Source organism: Lepisma saccharinum, chromosome 18 (assembly GCF_977018435.1).
Source record: "Lepisma saccharinum chromosome 18, izLepSacc3.1, whole genome shotgun sequence".
NCBI lineage: Eukaryota > Metazoa > Arthropoda > Insecta > Zygentoma > Lepismatidae > Lepisma > Lepisma saccharinum.
The window spans coordinates 16,137,955-16,152,570 of record NC_139246.1 but is presented as its reverse complement, the minus strand read 5'-3'; the positions used below and the strand labels follow the sequence as shown (position 1 = coordinate 16,152,570).

Sequence of the window (14,616 nt, the reverse complement as noted above, 5' to 3'; positions counted from 1 at the left end):
TAAAGATGGCATTACAAAACACTACAGCAGTAGTAAAAGGAAACAATGATTTTAGTCAGAAATTTGCAATAAATAGAGGAGTAAAACAAGGAGACCCATTATCAGCAATTTTATTTAGCATAGTCATGGATGAAATAATTCAGAAGTTGGAAATCAGAGGAAACATTTCAACAAGAATAAGACAGGTCTGTGCATATGCAGATGACATAGTAATTACTACAAGAACTAAGCAAGCAATGGTGGACTCACTAGTGAAACTAAAGCAACAGGCAATGAAATATGGATTAATAGTGAACGAAAAAAAGACAAAATATATGAGGTGTGCAAGAAGAAAAATCCAACAACAAAAAGAGGATATAGATACAATGCACATAGAGCAGGTACAGTCATTTAAATATCTCGGGTAAATAGTAAATGGAAACAATGAAATTGAAGAAGAAATTAAAGAAAGGATTGCAGCTGGAAACAGAGCATTTTATGCGAATAAGAGGATATTCCAATCCAAACTAGTTACCAGAAAAATAAAATTAAAGCTGTATAATTCCATAATAAGACCTGTGGTTACATATGGCTGTGAAACCTGGGTGCTGAAAGAAGATATAATTCAAAAACTAATGATATTTGAAAGAAAGATATTAAGGAAAATATATGGCGCAACGAGACAATCTAATAATATATGGCGAATAAAAACAAACGAAGAGCTCGAAATATTAATAAAGAGTAAGAATATAAGAACATTTATCAAAACACAAAGATTGAGTTGGTTGGGTCATATTGAGAGAATGCCCGAAGAAAGAATTGTGAAACAAATTTACAATTGGAGACCTATTGCTACAAGATCACAAGGAAGGCCCAAAACCAGATGGATAGACGATGTCAGAAATGACATAAGAAAACTGAAGATACAGAACTGGAAGAAATGTGCGTTGAGTAGAGAAAAGTGGAAGGATGTAATTGAGCAGGCCAAAGCCCATAAAGAGCTGTAGCGCCTTATAAGAAGAAGAATGATCATTGTGTGTCTTTCAAAGATACATTGCAATCTCATTATAAATATTTCACATTACACTTTATAATGGAATATTACCTTATACAGTGGAAACTCATTTATAAATTTTTCAAGGGACATTAGTGAAAAAAAAAATTAAGTAAAATCTAGGAAAATGTTATATAATCTATTGCTTTTTTGAGAGCATGAATATGCTGAATGTATAACAAGATAAAACGTAAAAGTCCAGCAATGCAAAATTGGAGTTCCACTGTAGTTACAAAGTATGTCCGTACTATTCCATAAACTCTTCAGTCACATTATGTACAAAAATACATTATATATTTCACATGGTAACTTGAAAAAAAATTACTGTGCATGTAGTCCACATAATCTAAAGGTGGGGATTGGTAATTCTGTTCTCACATCATTGCCAAGTAAGATTGTCTGCAAGTACAGCATTGCTAAAGGACATTTAATTATAATGTTCAATTTGCCTTGATTTACAATAAAAAGATAATATAAATTTTGAAATATTTATAGTACTCACTTTCATTCTGCTTTGCTGTCAATAATTCATTAATCACATTATTAGTCAGAGCTTCTGGTAAATAATTTAACATAGTAGGTCCTAAAAAATAAAGACAATGAGAGGTAAGTAAAATAATTAATAACAAAGTGAAATATCGAAAATAATTAACATTAACAAATTCTTATACTGAAATTCAATATTTCTAACCTAAAGGTTTGAATCTGAAAAAGCAGAAATCATGCACACACACACACACAGTGCTTGAAGTGGGAATCCCTAGTGGAGGGAGGATGCTTAGGTCAAGTTTAGAGATAGGAGAATGCTTGTATGGATCCCATGGACACAAGGTAGTAGATGGGGGGTGCTTATGCAATTATCCTAGCTGGGGATGCTTATGAAAATTATCTTTGAGCACTGCATGAGCACACACAAACACAACCAAACATATATTTAATATGCTGAAATGAAGTACTCACTCATAATTCATTTCACATGCAGCATATAAACACCAAATTAAACTAAATATTATGTAAACTGATGGCATTTAAAATTTTTAAAATTGTATTAAAATTATATTGTTGTTTAAAGAAACAAATTTTATTTCATATGAAAATTAAAAGGCAACAAATTATACCTTACAAAGTGCAACAACTATACCTGTAGTCATGATAGGTGCACCATTTTTAGTAACATCGCCTGATGAAAGAGAAACATATAAGAACAGTTTTCATATTTTAGAATGCTGTAGTGTGAGAACTAAATTACAGACTTCATTCTTTAACATTCATATTAAAACCACAGTGCATGCGCTAAATTCTGAAATGCAACTATATGCAAGGATGGCGTGGCACTGACAGACATATAATTACATATAATGTATTAATTTTTTAGCACCAATATTTTATTTTCTCATTTTACACACCAATGAACATTTGGCTAAACATCTGTAATCATTGTTTTGTATTTTTGTAATAATTACCGTTGGTTTGTTCATGAAATGAATGTTGTGTGGTTTTGTGCTACTGTGCCTGCTGTTTTCGTAAAGCTATTATATGCGCAGGTGGCGTGGTGCTCACTGAAATATTTTGCTTAAAAAATATTAATTGTCAGCAATATATGTATGATTATTTGTTTGCTTGGCCACTCAGCTTGTTTATCAGGTCCAAAATTCGCCTCTGCTCCGCCTCACAATCCATTTCCACAGCAACAACTTGGATGGAAAACTGTACCGATGCAGGACTACATGCACAGAAACCCTGACGTTTTGACAGTACTACAGGTCGAGGCAACTTGGCATTGTAACGAGATGGAGAAGGCACTTGCAAAAGAGAATTCCTGCAAGGACAGATCCATCCAACAAAAACATGCAATACCATCACCTTATTTCTCTTTGAGCAGTGTTGTGCCACCCACACATGCATTGCGGAGTTAAGAAAATGAATATATAATTCCATTTTGAACTAAATGTTAGCTATTTTTACAGCAGATACATATACGAGGTGGTATCAAAAAGTTTTGAGACTAGCTCTGTTTACAAGAAAGTACTTTATTTATCTACGTTTACACATGATCACCTTTAAAATAGTCACCTTGTACAGTAATACAGCACTTCCAGCGTTTCTGCCACTGCTGGAATGCATCCTGGAAGTCTTCTTTTCGAAGCGTGTCAAGCACCTTCTGCGATTCGCGCTGGATCTCCGCAATGGTGTCAAAACAGCGACCTTTGAACTGGATCTTCAGCTTCGGGAAGATGGTGAAGTCCGCAGGAGCCAAATCTGGCAAGTAGGGTGGGTGCAGAAGTGCGATCATCATGTTTCTAGTGAGAAACTCGCGTGTGAGGAGAGCACGGTGACAGGGTGTATTGTCATCGTGGATCAGCCAGTTTTTCGCGTGCCACAGATCTGGTAACTTTTGTCGAATGCCCTCCCTCAGATGCCTTAAAACCTGGCAGTAGAACTCGCTATTGACGGTCTGGCCCCTGGGGACGATGTGATGCACAATGCCGCGAATGTCGAAAATACGATGAGCATGCACTTGGTCGAGCTGCGGACCTGCCTCGCCTTTCTCGGTCGTGGAGATGATGGACTCTTCGACTGTGAAGACTGTTGCTTTGTCTCAGGGTCATACCCATACACCCAAGTTCCGTCACCAGTAATGATCCTCGACATGAAGAACGGGTCATCCACTACACGCTGATGGAGTTCTTGGCAGACTTGGATGCAGTGTTCCTTCTGCTCCTGGGTCTGCAGCCTGAGGATGAACTTGCAGCAACATGGCGCATGTTCAAATCACATGTGAGAATTGCCTGCACTGTTCCGTATGACACACCGACAATGGCAGAAATGTTGTGGATTGTTCTCCAACGATCCTCATGCACAAGTTGCTGAATGGTTTCGACATTTTCGGGTATTGTGCTCGTTGAAGGTCGTCCTGATCTCTCGTCGTCTTCCAGTGATGTTCTTCCACTCTTGAAGCGCACGTGCCACTCAAAACACCTCGCACAACTCATTGCAGCATCGCCGTACACTTGCCGAATCATGTCAAGCATCTCTGTGGCGGATTTGCCCAGTTTCACACAGAATTTCACGTTCGCTCGTTGTTCTAACTTGCTGTCCATGATGAAATCGCAGACGTGGTAACGCATATGGTCAGAAGAGCACCAGCTGCACAGCTCACGATGTACACAGGACGATGTCTCTTGGCACACTGACTTATGACTTGGTGCTCCCTGTGCCTGTGCATGCAGCTTTGCGCTGCCATCTGTTGGCATGTTACAGAACTAGTCTCGAAACTTTTTGATACCACCTCATATTGTTGGGGAACTTGTAAATTTTTTCATCAATCTGATTATTAGCAGGAAAAGGAACTAGTGAAAGTGTAAAGTAACACATGTATGACAATTATCAAATTAATAATATACAATGTAATCTTAACAGCACGCTTCACAATAATAAGAAGTAATAAAATGTTTTATGACAATACCCAAGATTTAGTTGCCCTCCTACATGTAATATTGTCTCTACACAAAATATACTATTTAGTAAGAAACTAATTTTGCAAGAAGCAATTTGCTCATGTTTTGACCTGAAAACTAAAGATCTTTAACTTTCTCAGTAAATTATAGTTTTAATGTGATTCACAGCAAATGGCAGCCAAAATGTAATTTAAACAGGTAAAATGAACTGAGTATTATTACCTGCACCAGGTATCAAATTGAATTCCTCAACAATTTCTTGTACTTCTGGTTTGATATCTGCTCCATCTAAATGAAAAAGTAGAGAATAAAAATAACTTTTCAAAGAAGAAAAAGCATATTATGTCAGAATATCATCAATTTAGGGATACAACTTCACAACATGTGCTGGTGAGATTGAAAGATAACCATTAAACATGCTTGGCCACTAAGCTCATAATACTCTATCCACATCAGTATAAAATTCTTATGAAATCATTCTTATAATATGCCATAAAGGTAAAGTTACTTGTAATTTTTAATTGTATTATTTAAAAAGAACAACATTATCTCACATGGACCAGAATGCAAATAATTTATTAATATACGAACAAGCCTACTTCCAAATTTTTTGAAATGCTAAAAGAAACAATCAAACAAACAAAGACACACACATTGGATAGATTAACTACTGCTCTTCAGTTATGCCCATATAGGCATACCAGTGTATCAGTTTATTTTATTGTCAAAATTTTTGATAAATTTTCTAATCCAATATTCCTATAAGAAGCATATACTTTACTGCTCAATTATGCCTTTTGTGTTTCTTATTATTACAATATAGATACAGTCCCATGCAAATTAATCGGAACAAGATATTTTTATGCATGATAGAGTCTCAAACTTGACTATGGTTTCGTGATGATGAATCATTGACAAATCGTGTAATACAAATTATATAACAGAAAGAAGAACATATTAGCTATTAAGAAATATTACAAATATGTAATTTATTGTTTCTGAATAGTGTAATTGATGAATTAGGGTATAAGTACAAAAAAATACATAAAGTGTGTAGTTATTGTCGTATTTCAATTAATTCGCATGGGACTGTACATGTGCGTGAATTCGACCACTAATAAATGTATGAACGTTGAGAAAATATTTCAAATAAAGTAGGCCAATCAGAAACGAGGTCTACAGTCCCGTGCAAATTAATTGAAATACAACAATAACTACAAACTTTATGTATTTTTTTGTACTTATACCCTAATTCATCAATTACACTATTCAGAAACAATAAATTACATATTCGTAATATTTCTTAATAGCTAATATGTTCCTCTTTCTGTTATGTAATTTGTATTACACAATTTGTCATAAATTCATCAACATGAAACCGTAGCCAAATTTAAGACTCTATCATGCATAAAAATATCTTGTTCCGATTAATTTGCATGTGACTGTATAACTCATGCATCTAGTTTTGCAAAATAAATATTTCAGTATCCAGTTTATTTTTGTAAGAGGTTGTGGTCTTTATGGAACATTCGTAATTTTTTATTAGACTGGCAGAATATCAGTTTTTACTATTATCAATATCAGTAGAAGTTTAGTAACAGTTCATTCCTAATAATATACAGGGTGTCACAACACAACACAGACAAATTTTCACAGCATGTATAAGACATCAATACAAACACTACATTTATTCACATTTTACTCATTGAAGCCTTATTTTGATGTTGTGAACCCTCAAAAAATGCATTTTATATATGCAGTATGTACATACACAGGAGAGAAAGTGACTTTCTTCTTTTTTAGAGTTTGTAATGTTTGAACCAACATCAACCAGAAAATGTTGCTCAACTTTATGCCCTTCATGTGCTATGAAAGCTTCTCAGTGTGTGACAACACCCTGTGTATCAATATATACTAGTAATTATTTAGCCAGCTACTAAAATTAATTACCTGTGTCTGCTTTTGCGGTTGTCCAAACATCTACCATTTTATCAATAAAGCTTGTCTTTAATTCAAACGGTCCTAGAAATAAGAAATGTAAATAAATTATGCAAACTCATTACACAAATTTTGTATCTTCATGCACACATTTTATAAAGGTTGACCCTTTTGAAAACTGAACTATGTAATTATTGTTCTATATGATGAATCATATGCATATACAGTGGAACCTTGATTTTACATTTTTCATTTCACCAAGCTGAAAAAACTTAATATGTGGGAAAATGTAAAATCAAGGAAAATCTTGTAGCATTTTGCTATGTTGGGACCATCAAGACGAAATGTATAGTGCAGAAAAATGTAAAACCTGGGAATGTAAAATTGGAGTTCTACTGTAGTTCACCTTGTAGTCAACGTGTGACAGGTTCGACAGCAAGTGGAATATCCTACTTTAAAGTGTAGACTCAGTCTCAATTTGCCTGTCTGTGCATATAGTGAATTCAAAACAAAAGTTCAAACAAACAATAAGCATATATTCCTGTATTGCAGTGGTTAATAGGAAAATATATGTTACATATTCAATTTAAGTGCATATCTGATTTTATACTTCCCCACTATATACTCTTGACATTTCAGGTCTCAATACAGTATAGTTACAAATTTTGCAAGGTTACATTTTCAAATCTTGTGGATTTCTAGTTTCAGAATTCTAAAAATTGTCTAATCGAGATGCCACTGTATTAAATAGTAGTTTAATTTTATTTAGAATTGTCAATAATAATTTTGAATGAATGTTCGATACAAGTGGTTGCATTTTATTAGATGTATTACGTTTCATTTAACTTTATATTTATTAACATAAATTTAACAAATTTATAAGAGAAGTATTTTAAAAATGGTGTATCATTAATAGAATCTGCCAAATAAAAAGTACTTACGAGCTCCTTCGACAGTTTTATCCCATACATTGTCGATTGCCATTAAAAATTCTGTGCGTGAATCTGCTATATCTATAGTGAAGGAAATTAATCAATTTTAAAAATGGAATTTCATATATATTTACTTGATTTTTTAATGTATAATATGACTAAGTTAATTTTGTATTACATTGGTATTTTTATTATTTCATGTCACTCCTTTAGCTCTACCATAGCATTTCCCAGGAGCTCTGACTTTGTGCTTTGAACTGCTAAATACTCCAACACCGAAATGCCATTTTACATACCTCTTTTGATCCCGAAATGTGCCAAGTTCTTATACTGAAATCTTGATCATTTATTTATCATAAATATGTGGCTCTACTGAGGCCCACTGCACCAAAGGTAAGTATACTAGCCATTTGGCTACTTGCAAACCTACGTATCTGTGTACTAAAACTACAAAATGCAGAATTGTTACAAGACAATACATCTGACATTGCAAAAAGGTGAATGGCCGCATGTGACAATGAAATACTAACACCATCCAACAACTCACCCACTTTTGTACAATCGTACTTCTTGTTTCCTTCCATAGAATCACTATTTTTTCCAAGTTTTCTTAAAGAATATAAGACTATTAGAATCCCTTACTCAACACCCCATTTAATATAAAAGAAGAGGCACATACCTTGTATTTTCTTTGTAGAAAGAATAGCCTCAATCAGTTGATCAACAACATTTTGACCTAGAAAATATGAAGAAGAAAGCAACTGAGATACATGAAAAAATAATATAGTGAAAAAACCCAATTTTACATTCCTGGATTTTACATTATTTCTACTTTATACATTCAACCTTTATGGAAACAATAGATCAAAATGTCATTAAATTTCCAGCATTTTACATTTTCGCACACTTAAGTTTCTTTATCTTCATTCCTTGAAAGATGTAAAGTTGAGGTTCCACTGCATAATTCAATGAAAGAATTTGGTTCACAAATCAATATCCTGAAGCACTTAAGCAACTATACAGTTACCATGGAATTATTAACAATATGGAAAGATGCTGATTGCTGCAAATAAAATACTAATTACTCAGAAAAACTTAAACTATTAATTGAAGGGCTCAGGTGTAAAACATAGTAAGCGACATTTTGGTCATTTCTGAGTTCATTAAGAAAATAGGTTATTAGAAGCTATAATGTAGATATAATGTTTTTGTGTTATGTTTAATATAATGTTGTTGTGTTGTGTTTACCCATTTCAGAAGGCTTCACTGAGTCCAATGCAAATTGTATGACATGACAATTTCACTCAAAAATTGAAGAATGGCACATTTTACTTTGTAACTCAAAAATGACCAAAATGTCACTTACCATGTTTTACACCCGATGTTAATTATCACAACAATGAAATATTTTATATAAAAGTTTGATATGCCTAAATGTTCCATCTCCTATTTCACAACATTCCCTTTTATCTGATTTATCCCCACCACTCATTTGGATTTTATATGATTATGCATGCAATTGTCAACTTGTAATACGGTGTGTAACAAAAGTCCGGGAACACTTTAAAAAAATTATTGTAGCCAAACAAGTAGCATTACAAAGTGACAAAGTACATCATTTCAAAGAGTAAAGTTGTAAGTTCTTTTCCCATTGAAGGTGTTATGTGTAGTTTCATATATCATCGCTAGGTGGTGTCATAATCAATATGGTGCTTTCTGGAGCTGAGAAGGCTTTCTGCATGCTAGAATTTGACAAAACAAAGAGTGCAAACGGATGTCCAACGAAAATTTAGGATGAAGTACGGGAAAGCAGCACCAACCAGGAAGGAAATCTACAATTGGGATGTAAAGTTTGTTGAAGCTGGGTGTTTGTGTGTCAAGAAGAGAAGTGGTCGGCCAGGTGTGAGTGAAAATGACATTGAGCGAGTGAGAGAAGCTTTCACAAGGAATCCGAGAAAATCTATACGCAGAACTTCACGTGAGTTGGAAATGTCAACAATGACTGTGTGGCGGGTTTTGCGTAAAAAATTAAACATGAAACCGTACAGACTACAGTTAGTGCAAAAGTTATATCCTAAATACAAAGACCAGCGATTCCAGTTTTGCTGTACATTGGAGGTCAAAGATGATGCTTTTGTGAATTTGATATTTTTTCCGACGAGTCAACATTTCATACAAATGGGAAAGTAAACAGGCACAATTGTAGATCACCTTCCTGGTTGGTGCTGCTTTCCCGTACTTCATCCTAAATTTTTGTTGGACATCCGTTTGCACTCTTTGTTTTGTCAAATTCTATTATGCAGAAAGCCTTCTCAGCTCCAGAAAGCACCATCTTGATTATGACACCACCTAGCAACGATATATGGAACTACATGTAACACCTGCAATGAGGAAAAAACTTACAACTTTGCTCTTTGAAATGATGTACTTTGTCACTTTGTAATGCTACTTGTTTGGATACAATAATTTTTTGAAAGTACTCCCGGACTTTTGTTACATGCTGTATAAACAGAGCAGTGTAAAAATGCAAGAATTATGCTTTATTTCTAAAATAAATATCTATCTGTCTGTCATGAATTCATTGATTTTGCAAAGGAAGTGAAAACTGATTTGCTACAACGAAGAGGAATGTTGGCCCAAGTTGACAGTCTTTTGTTTAACAAGGTCAAAAGAAGGAATGCATGAATACTCAGAAAATCATTAACAAATTTGTACTAACCTATAAAACATTGAAAGATTACATAAATGCTATAGACCTGACTATACTGAGGTGTATATAAGAGAGTGCATAATTTTAACAATCTGAACTCCAACTGCTTGTTGTATTTATTAACTTAAATGAAAGATATAAACAAAATTCTGGATGAATAGGAAAAGAGATGATAATTCTGAAAAAAGATGTCAAAGATGTATGTTCATAATGTTGTACAATAACAATTATGAAATGTAATCTTGTAATTAGTTTACTGTGCATAATTGCATGAATAACATTAGCATATATGAATTGCAGAACAAGAACCAGTAACTAATTTTGTCCTGATAGTTACTTACTTTGTGTTACTGTTGTATTCTCCTCTGGTGGTTTTGTAGTTCCTAGTTGGAAATGAAAAATCGTCAAATTATAACAAAATATACGGAATCATTTTCACATTGGCCTACTTATTCAATTCCAGTGTCTAGTGTTTTCTATTTGCTTCTCATTCAAAGTAACAGGTTACATGCTCAGTGGCAGAAAATGTACAGTGCATATCGAAGCAACCCAAGTAAACAAAAGTGTTTGGCCCAACGTTGGTCCAACATACTGAAAACTATAGTTGGCCCAATGTAAGACCAACTTCGATTGGCCAAACCAACGTAAAACCAATCTTTCTTAAGTAAGTACTGTGGTTGGCCCAATAGTTATGGTTACTTGGGAAGCAGTGGCTGAGTAGATGGGTGGGAGGAGAGACGGAGAGGGGGTGACACACATATACACACAGACACACTCACACACTCACATTAATCATGAATAATTGTTCAATATAATTCATATTATGCATATACTAAATTTATTTACCTATATTAGGCATCCATACATTACTGAGAGACCCTTGTGGACCTGGAACTGATAATTTGAGGATAAGAACACAATAAACTGGAATTGTGATAGTCAAAGATACTTGCACTTCAGGGTTGAACCTATATCACATTATTCTCAAACAGATAAGAAGCAACTTAACAATTCCCAGGAATACTGATACTGCTGCTTGAACATCGAAACAGTTAAAGGTTGTCCAGAATATTTAAAATATTAATACATAAGTATCCCATGGAAAGCTTATCATTACTGTATCAGTGTTGTGTTTCAAAACATTAATGATTGATTTGGTTTATTTTACTTCACTTTTCTGTCACTTTTGGCTAATCGCAAAGATGAGGATGAGTGATGATATGTTGAAGGGACACTCACAAATTCTTCATTTTCCATTCTCACATACTGGTCCCAATATTCTTCGTAATATCTTTGTTTCAAAGGTCTCTACCAGCTGTTCATCCTTCCTTGAACTGGTCCACGTTTCCGCAGCATAGGTCAATACAGGTCTTATCAGTGCCTTGTAAAGTGTTAACTTGGTTCTTCTGAACAATATTGTAGTCTTAAAATGTCTCTGCAGTCCATAATAGACCATATTTGCAACTATAAGTCATACCTTTACTTCCTATTGTGAATCATTCTCATATGTCACAACAGAACCCAGGTAGATGAAGGAGTCCACTCCATCAAAGGTGTAATTAGCTATTGGTATGGTCGGTGATGTGTCATATCTGTGTGCTTTACCTGTTGCCATGTACTTAGTTTTATTTTATTTTATTTACTTTCTGTCCCATCTTCTTTCCCTTATTCTCTATGGTCTTCTTCTACTGCATGTAAAGCAGTGTTTGGAAGTAACTAGTTATAAGTAACTCAGTTAGAAGTAACAGTTACTTTTCTGATAAAATGTAACTGTAACTAGTTACTTTTAGAAATGAGTAACTGTAACTGTAACTGAGTTACTTTTTTACGATAGAAGTAACATTTTAACAGTTACTTCTGCAGTTACTTTTGCAGTTACTTTGCAACACTTAAATTGCTATGTAAGTGTCATAAATTATTGGCGATTTAGGATACAAAGTGAGCTGGAATTTAGTTTCTGCTGTGATATAAAAGCCCATCTTTGATACATTAATTCTTGCAAACAATAGATGAAGAGGAAAAGAGAAAGTAGTTGTAGTGAATTTGTCTCCTGGTGGTGATCAGTTGGTAGGCTCCAGCCAGATGCCAGGAAGTTCAAGGTGTATCCTATGTTTCATCTCTCATTTGGTAGACCTGAATTTCAAAGCGATATACACACCTTGGAAGAGGGGTAGATTTTCCAGAAAGTGGAAGATAAGCTTCTAGGAGGAGAATTCCTTCCTATTGCTGAAAGTTTGCCATTGTCAGTTGTGTGCTGTGAAACAGTGGCGGCTGGCAGCTAGTATGATGGGTAGTGCCAACGTGATCAAGAAATCGAAAAATTTTCGCTACAATATGTTATAGAAATCTAATGAAAGAGGTAATTTTAATGGAACTTTGTTTACTAAAATTGCAGACAAAAATTCAGAGTTCCTAAGATTGGTTTATTTTACTTCGCATTTGTACTACTTTTGGCTAATCACGAAGATAAGGATGAGAGACACTCACAAAGAAAACCAATGCCCAACCAATTCAAACCCGCAATCCCTGCCATCATAGCATGCTGTGCGGAGGTCGGCCAGAGTTTCTAGGAAATAAATTGATGTTTAAATCTGGCCTGGGACAGCCAAGTTGTTTAACTTTTAATTTAATATCGTATAGTACCTTGGAAAACGGTGTATGTAATAATGCTCTAATCTGACTCATCTTAACTAACTACCCTTCCTTTCACACACCATCGGACACTTTCACTTAACTAAAAAGAAAAAGACTAAATAATTAGAGACAAAGAGTCGATCATGGTATTCTCGCCTTGCTTTGTTTATAATTTGCAACCCCAGCACGGTAGACGGTACATCAACAATCTGTGTTACTAACATATGAAATATGATTATCTGCTAAATGAACTGTAGATCTACAATTTTTAGAATTCAATGCAAGAAATTGAATTATATCTCCAAGTGAAATTCTTATACTGAAAGATTTTCCATTTGATATTTTTATGAATATTAAAGTAAAAAATCCCCTGGTGATGCGAATTCCCTTTGATATTTAGGTAATTCTTTTGTACAGTAAATGTCTTCAATGTTGTCAATGTCAGTTGCAACACACGAGTGTCTGTGTGCGTGAGAGCAAGGGATATATCTTTTCTTAAGGAAGAAATCGATAACAAAAAGTCTGGATGGCTCTTTAGATGCATCTATCTAATATGGTTATATAAATTTGGGGAAGATATTACGTTCGTTCTTGTCAAGTATGCAGGAAAGTATCTTTCTTGAGAATTACTTCTTCAACGAGTATTACAAATCGGTCAGGATTAGTCACTTCTCTGTGAAGTTTGTAACTATGTCAACACAATGCTAAAGCTCTCGCGTCGTGACGGCTGGTTGTCTTATGGCTGCCACTGGGCTACCACCCCATCTCCTCGCTCGTTAACTGCGGAGACTTTTTCATGCCTTCTCGTATGGCTCTACGCTCAGGCCAGACTATGCTGGCCCAGAGCAAGTGCGAGAACAGCTGGGGATGTGGCGAAGGAATTGAGGCGGCCGTAAGCTGGAACGCTTACGAGATTCGAATCTCCTCGTTCGTAAATGTATTAATTTAACTATATTTTGGCAAAGCAAGTGCTATTTCTTTTTCTGAGGGTAGAGCCATGGCATGGTGGCTCTCCCCTTAGAGCCGCCACTGCTGTGAAGTGTCTCTTGTTTCTGTAGTTTGTTCCTCTGTAGTGTTCCTCAGTGAATAACTTCCCCCTTCTATAAGCAGTATCCGATAGTTTCTTCCTTTGCTATAATATCGGATTAAGCTGAAAAGGAACGTACTGCAATATTTTAGTGTTTTCACGAAAGAATTCAACGATACTGGTAGTATGAATGAAACTGAAGAAGGCGAGAAATAGCAATTGCGCATATGAATGGAAAACAATCCAATTGTTTCCACGTGATTTCATTTATCTCAGTTCCTGCTAATTTAAAAATGAAAGTAAAAATATTTCCAGTTAGAATTCAGCTTATTTACAATTATTCAGCATTTCTGGATATTTTGAAAAAAAAATAATATATTTTGGTAAGTGCTATTCGTTTAAGATTTAAATGAGAACCCATTTTCTTGAAATAACAGATACGACAGATCTCACCATTATTATTGATACAACAGTGAATTACAACACTCAAGTTTCAAACTAACGAATCAGGAAGACCCCTAGCCATCCATCATTCTTGCTTCTTTATGTAATCCTCTCAGAGGGAACTGAAGGGGTAAGTTTAAAATGCCATTTTCAACCTTCATTGATAACGCACAATTATAGGCTACTACATTATAAATTTTATCATTTTCTGGTTCAGAAACAGTTGAAATTATACAACAAAATTTATTTCTCTCCGACATGCCCTTTATGCGAAACAGACCTCCCTTCTTAGAATATATTCTACGTGAGTGATATCTCTCTTTTTCTTTCTTTCTATACAGTTTCTAGAATCCCCCACTCCAATGGACATTGCTTAAGAACAACACTGATAATAAATACAAATGTTTAAGTCGCAGTAGCTCAGGTCAACCTCTGTGGCG

General features: G+C 34.8%; 1 protein-coding gene across 30 annotated transcripts in view; it reads right to left on the bottom strand.

Annotated features, from left to right (window-relative positions):
* LOC146002413 (uncharacterized) overlaps nucleotides 1–14,616 on the bottom strand; it is a 562,931-nt gene that overhangs the window by 126,010 nt on the left and 422,305 nt on the right. For all 30 annotated transcript variants that reach the window (XM_083140199.1, XM_083140200.1, XM_083140202.1 and 27 more), the window contains 8 exons: nucleotides 10,918–10,965; nucleotides 10,413–10,454; nucleotides 8,041–8,097; nucleotides 7,371–7,442; nucleotides 6,442–6,513; nucleotides 4,714–4,779; nucleotides 2,175–2,213; nucleotides 1,536–1,616 (listed from right to left, as the gene is read on the bottom strand). In XM_083140199.1, the coding sequence (XP_082996325.1) occupies nucleotides 1,536–1,616; nucleotides 2,175–2,213; nucleotides 4,714–4,779; nucleotides 6,442–6,513; nucleotides 7,371–7,442; nucleotides 8,041–8,097; nucleotides 10,413–10,454; nucleotides 10,918–10,965 (477 nt within the window). The remainder of the gene's footprint in view (nucleotides 1–1,535; nucleotides 1,617–2,174; nucleotides 2,214–4,713; nucleotides 4,780–6,441; nucleotides 6,514–7,370; nucleotides 7,443–8,040; nucleotides 8,098–10,412; nucleotides 10,455–10,917; nucleotides 10,966–14,616) is intronic.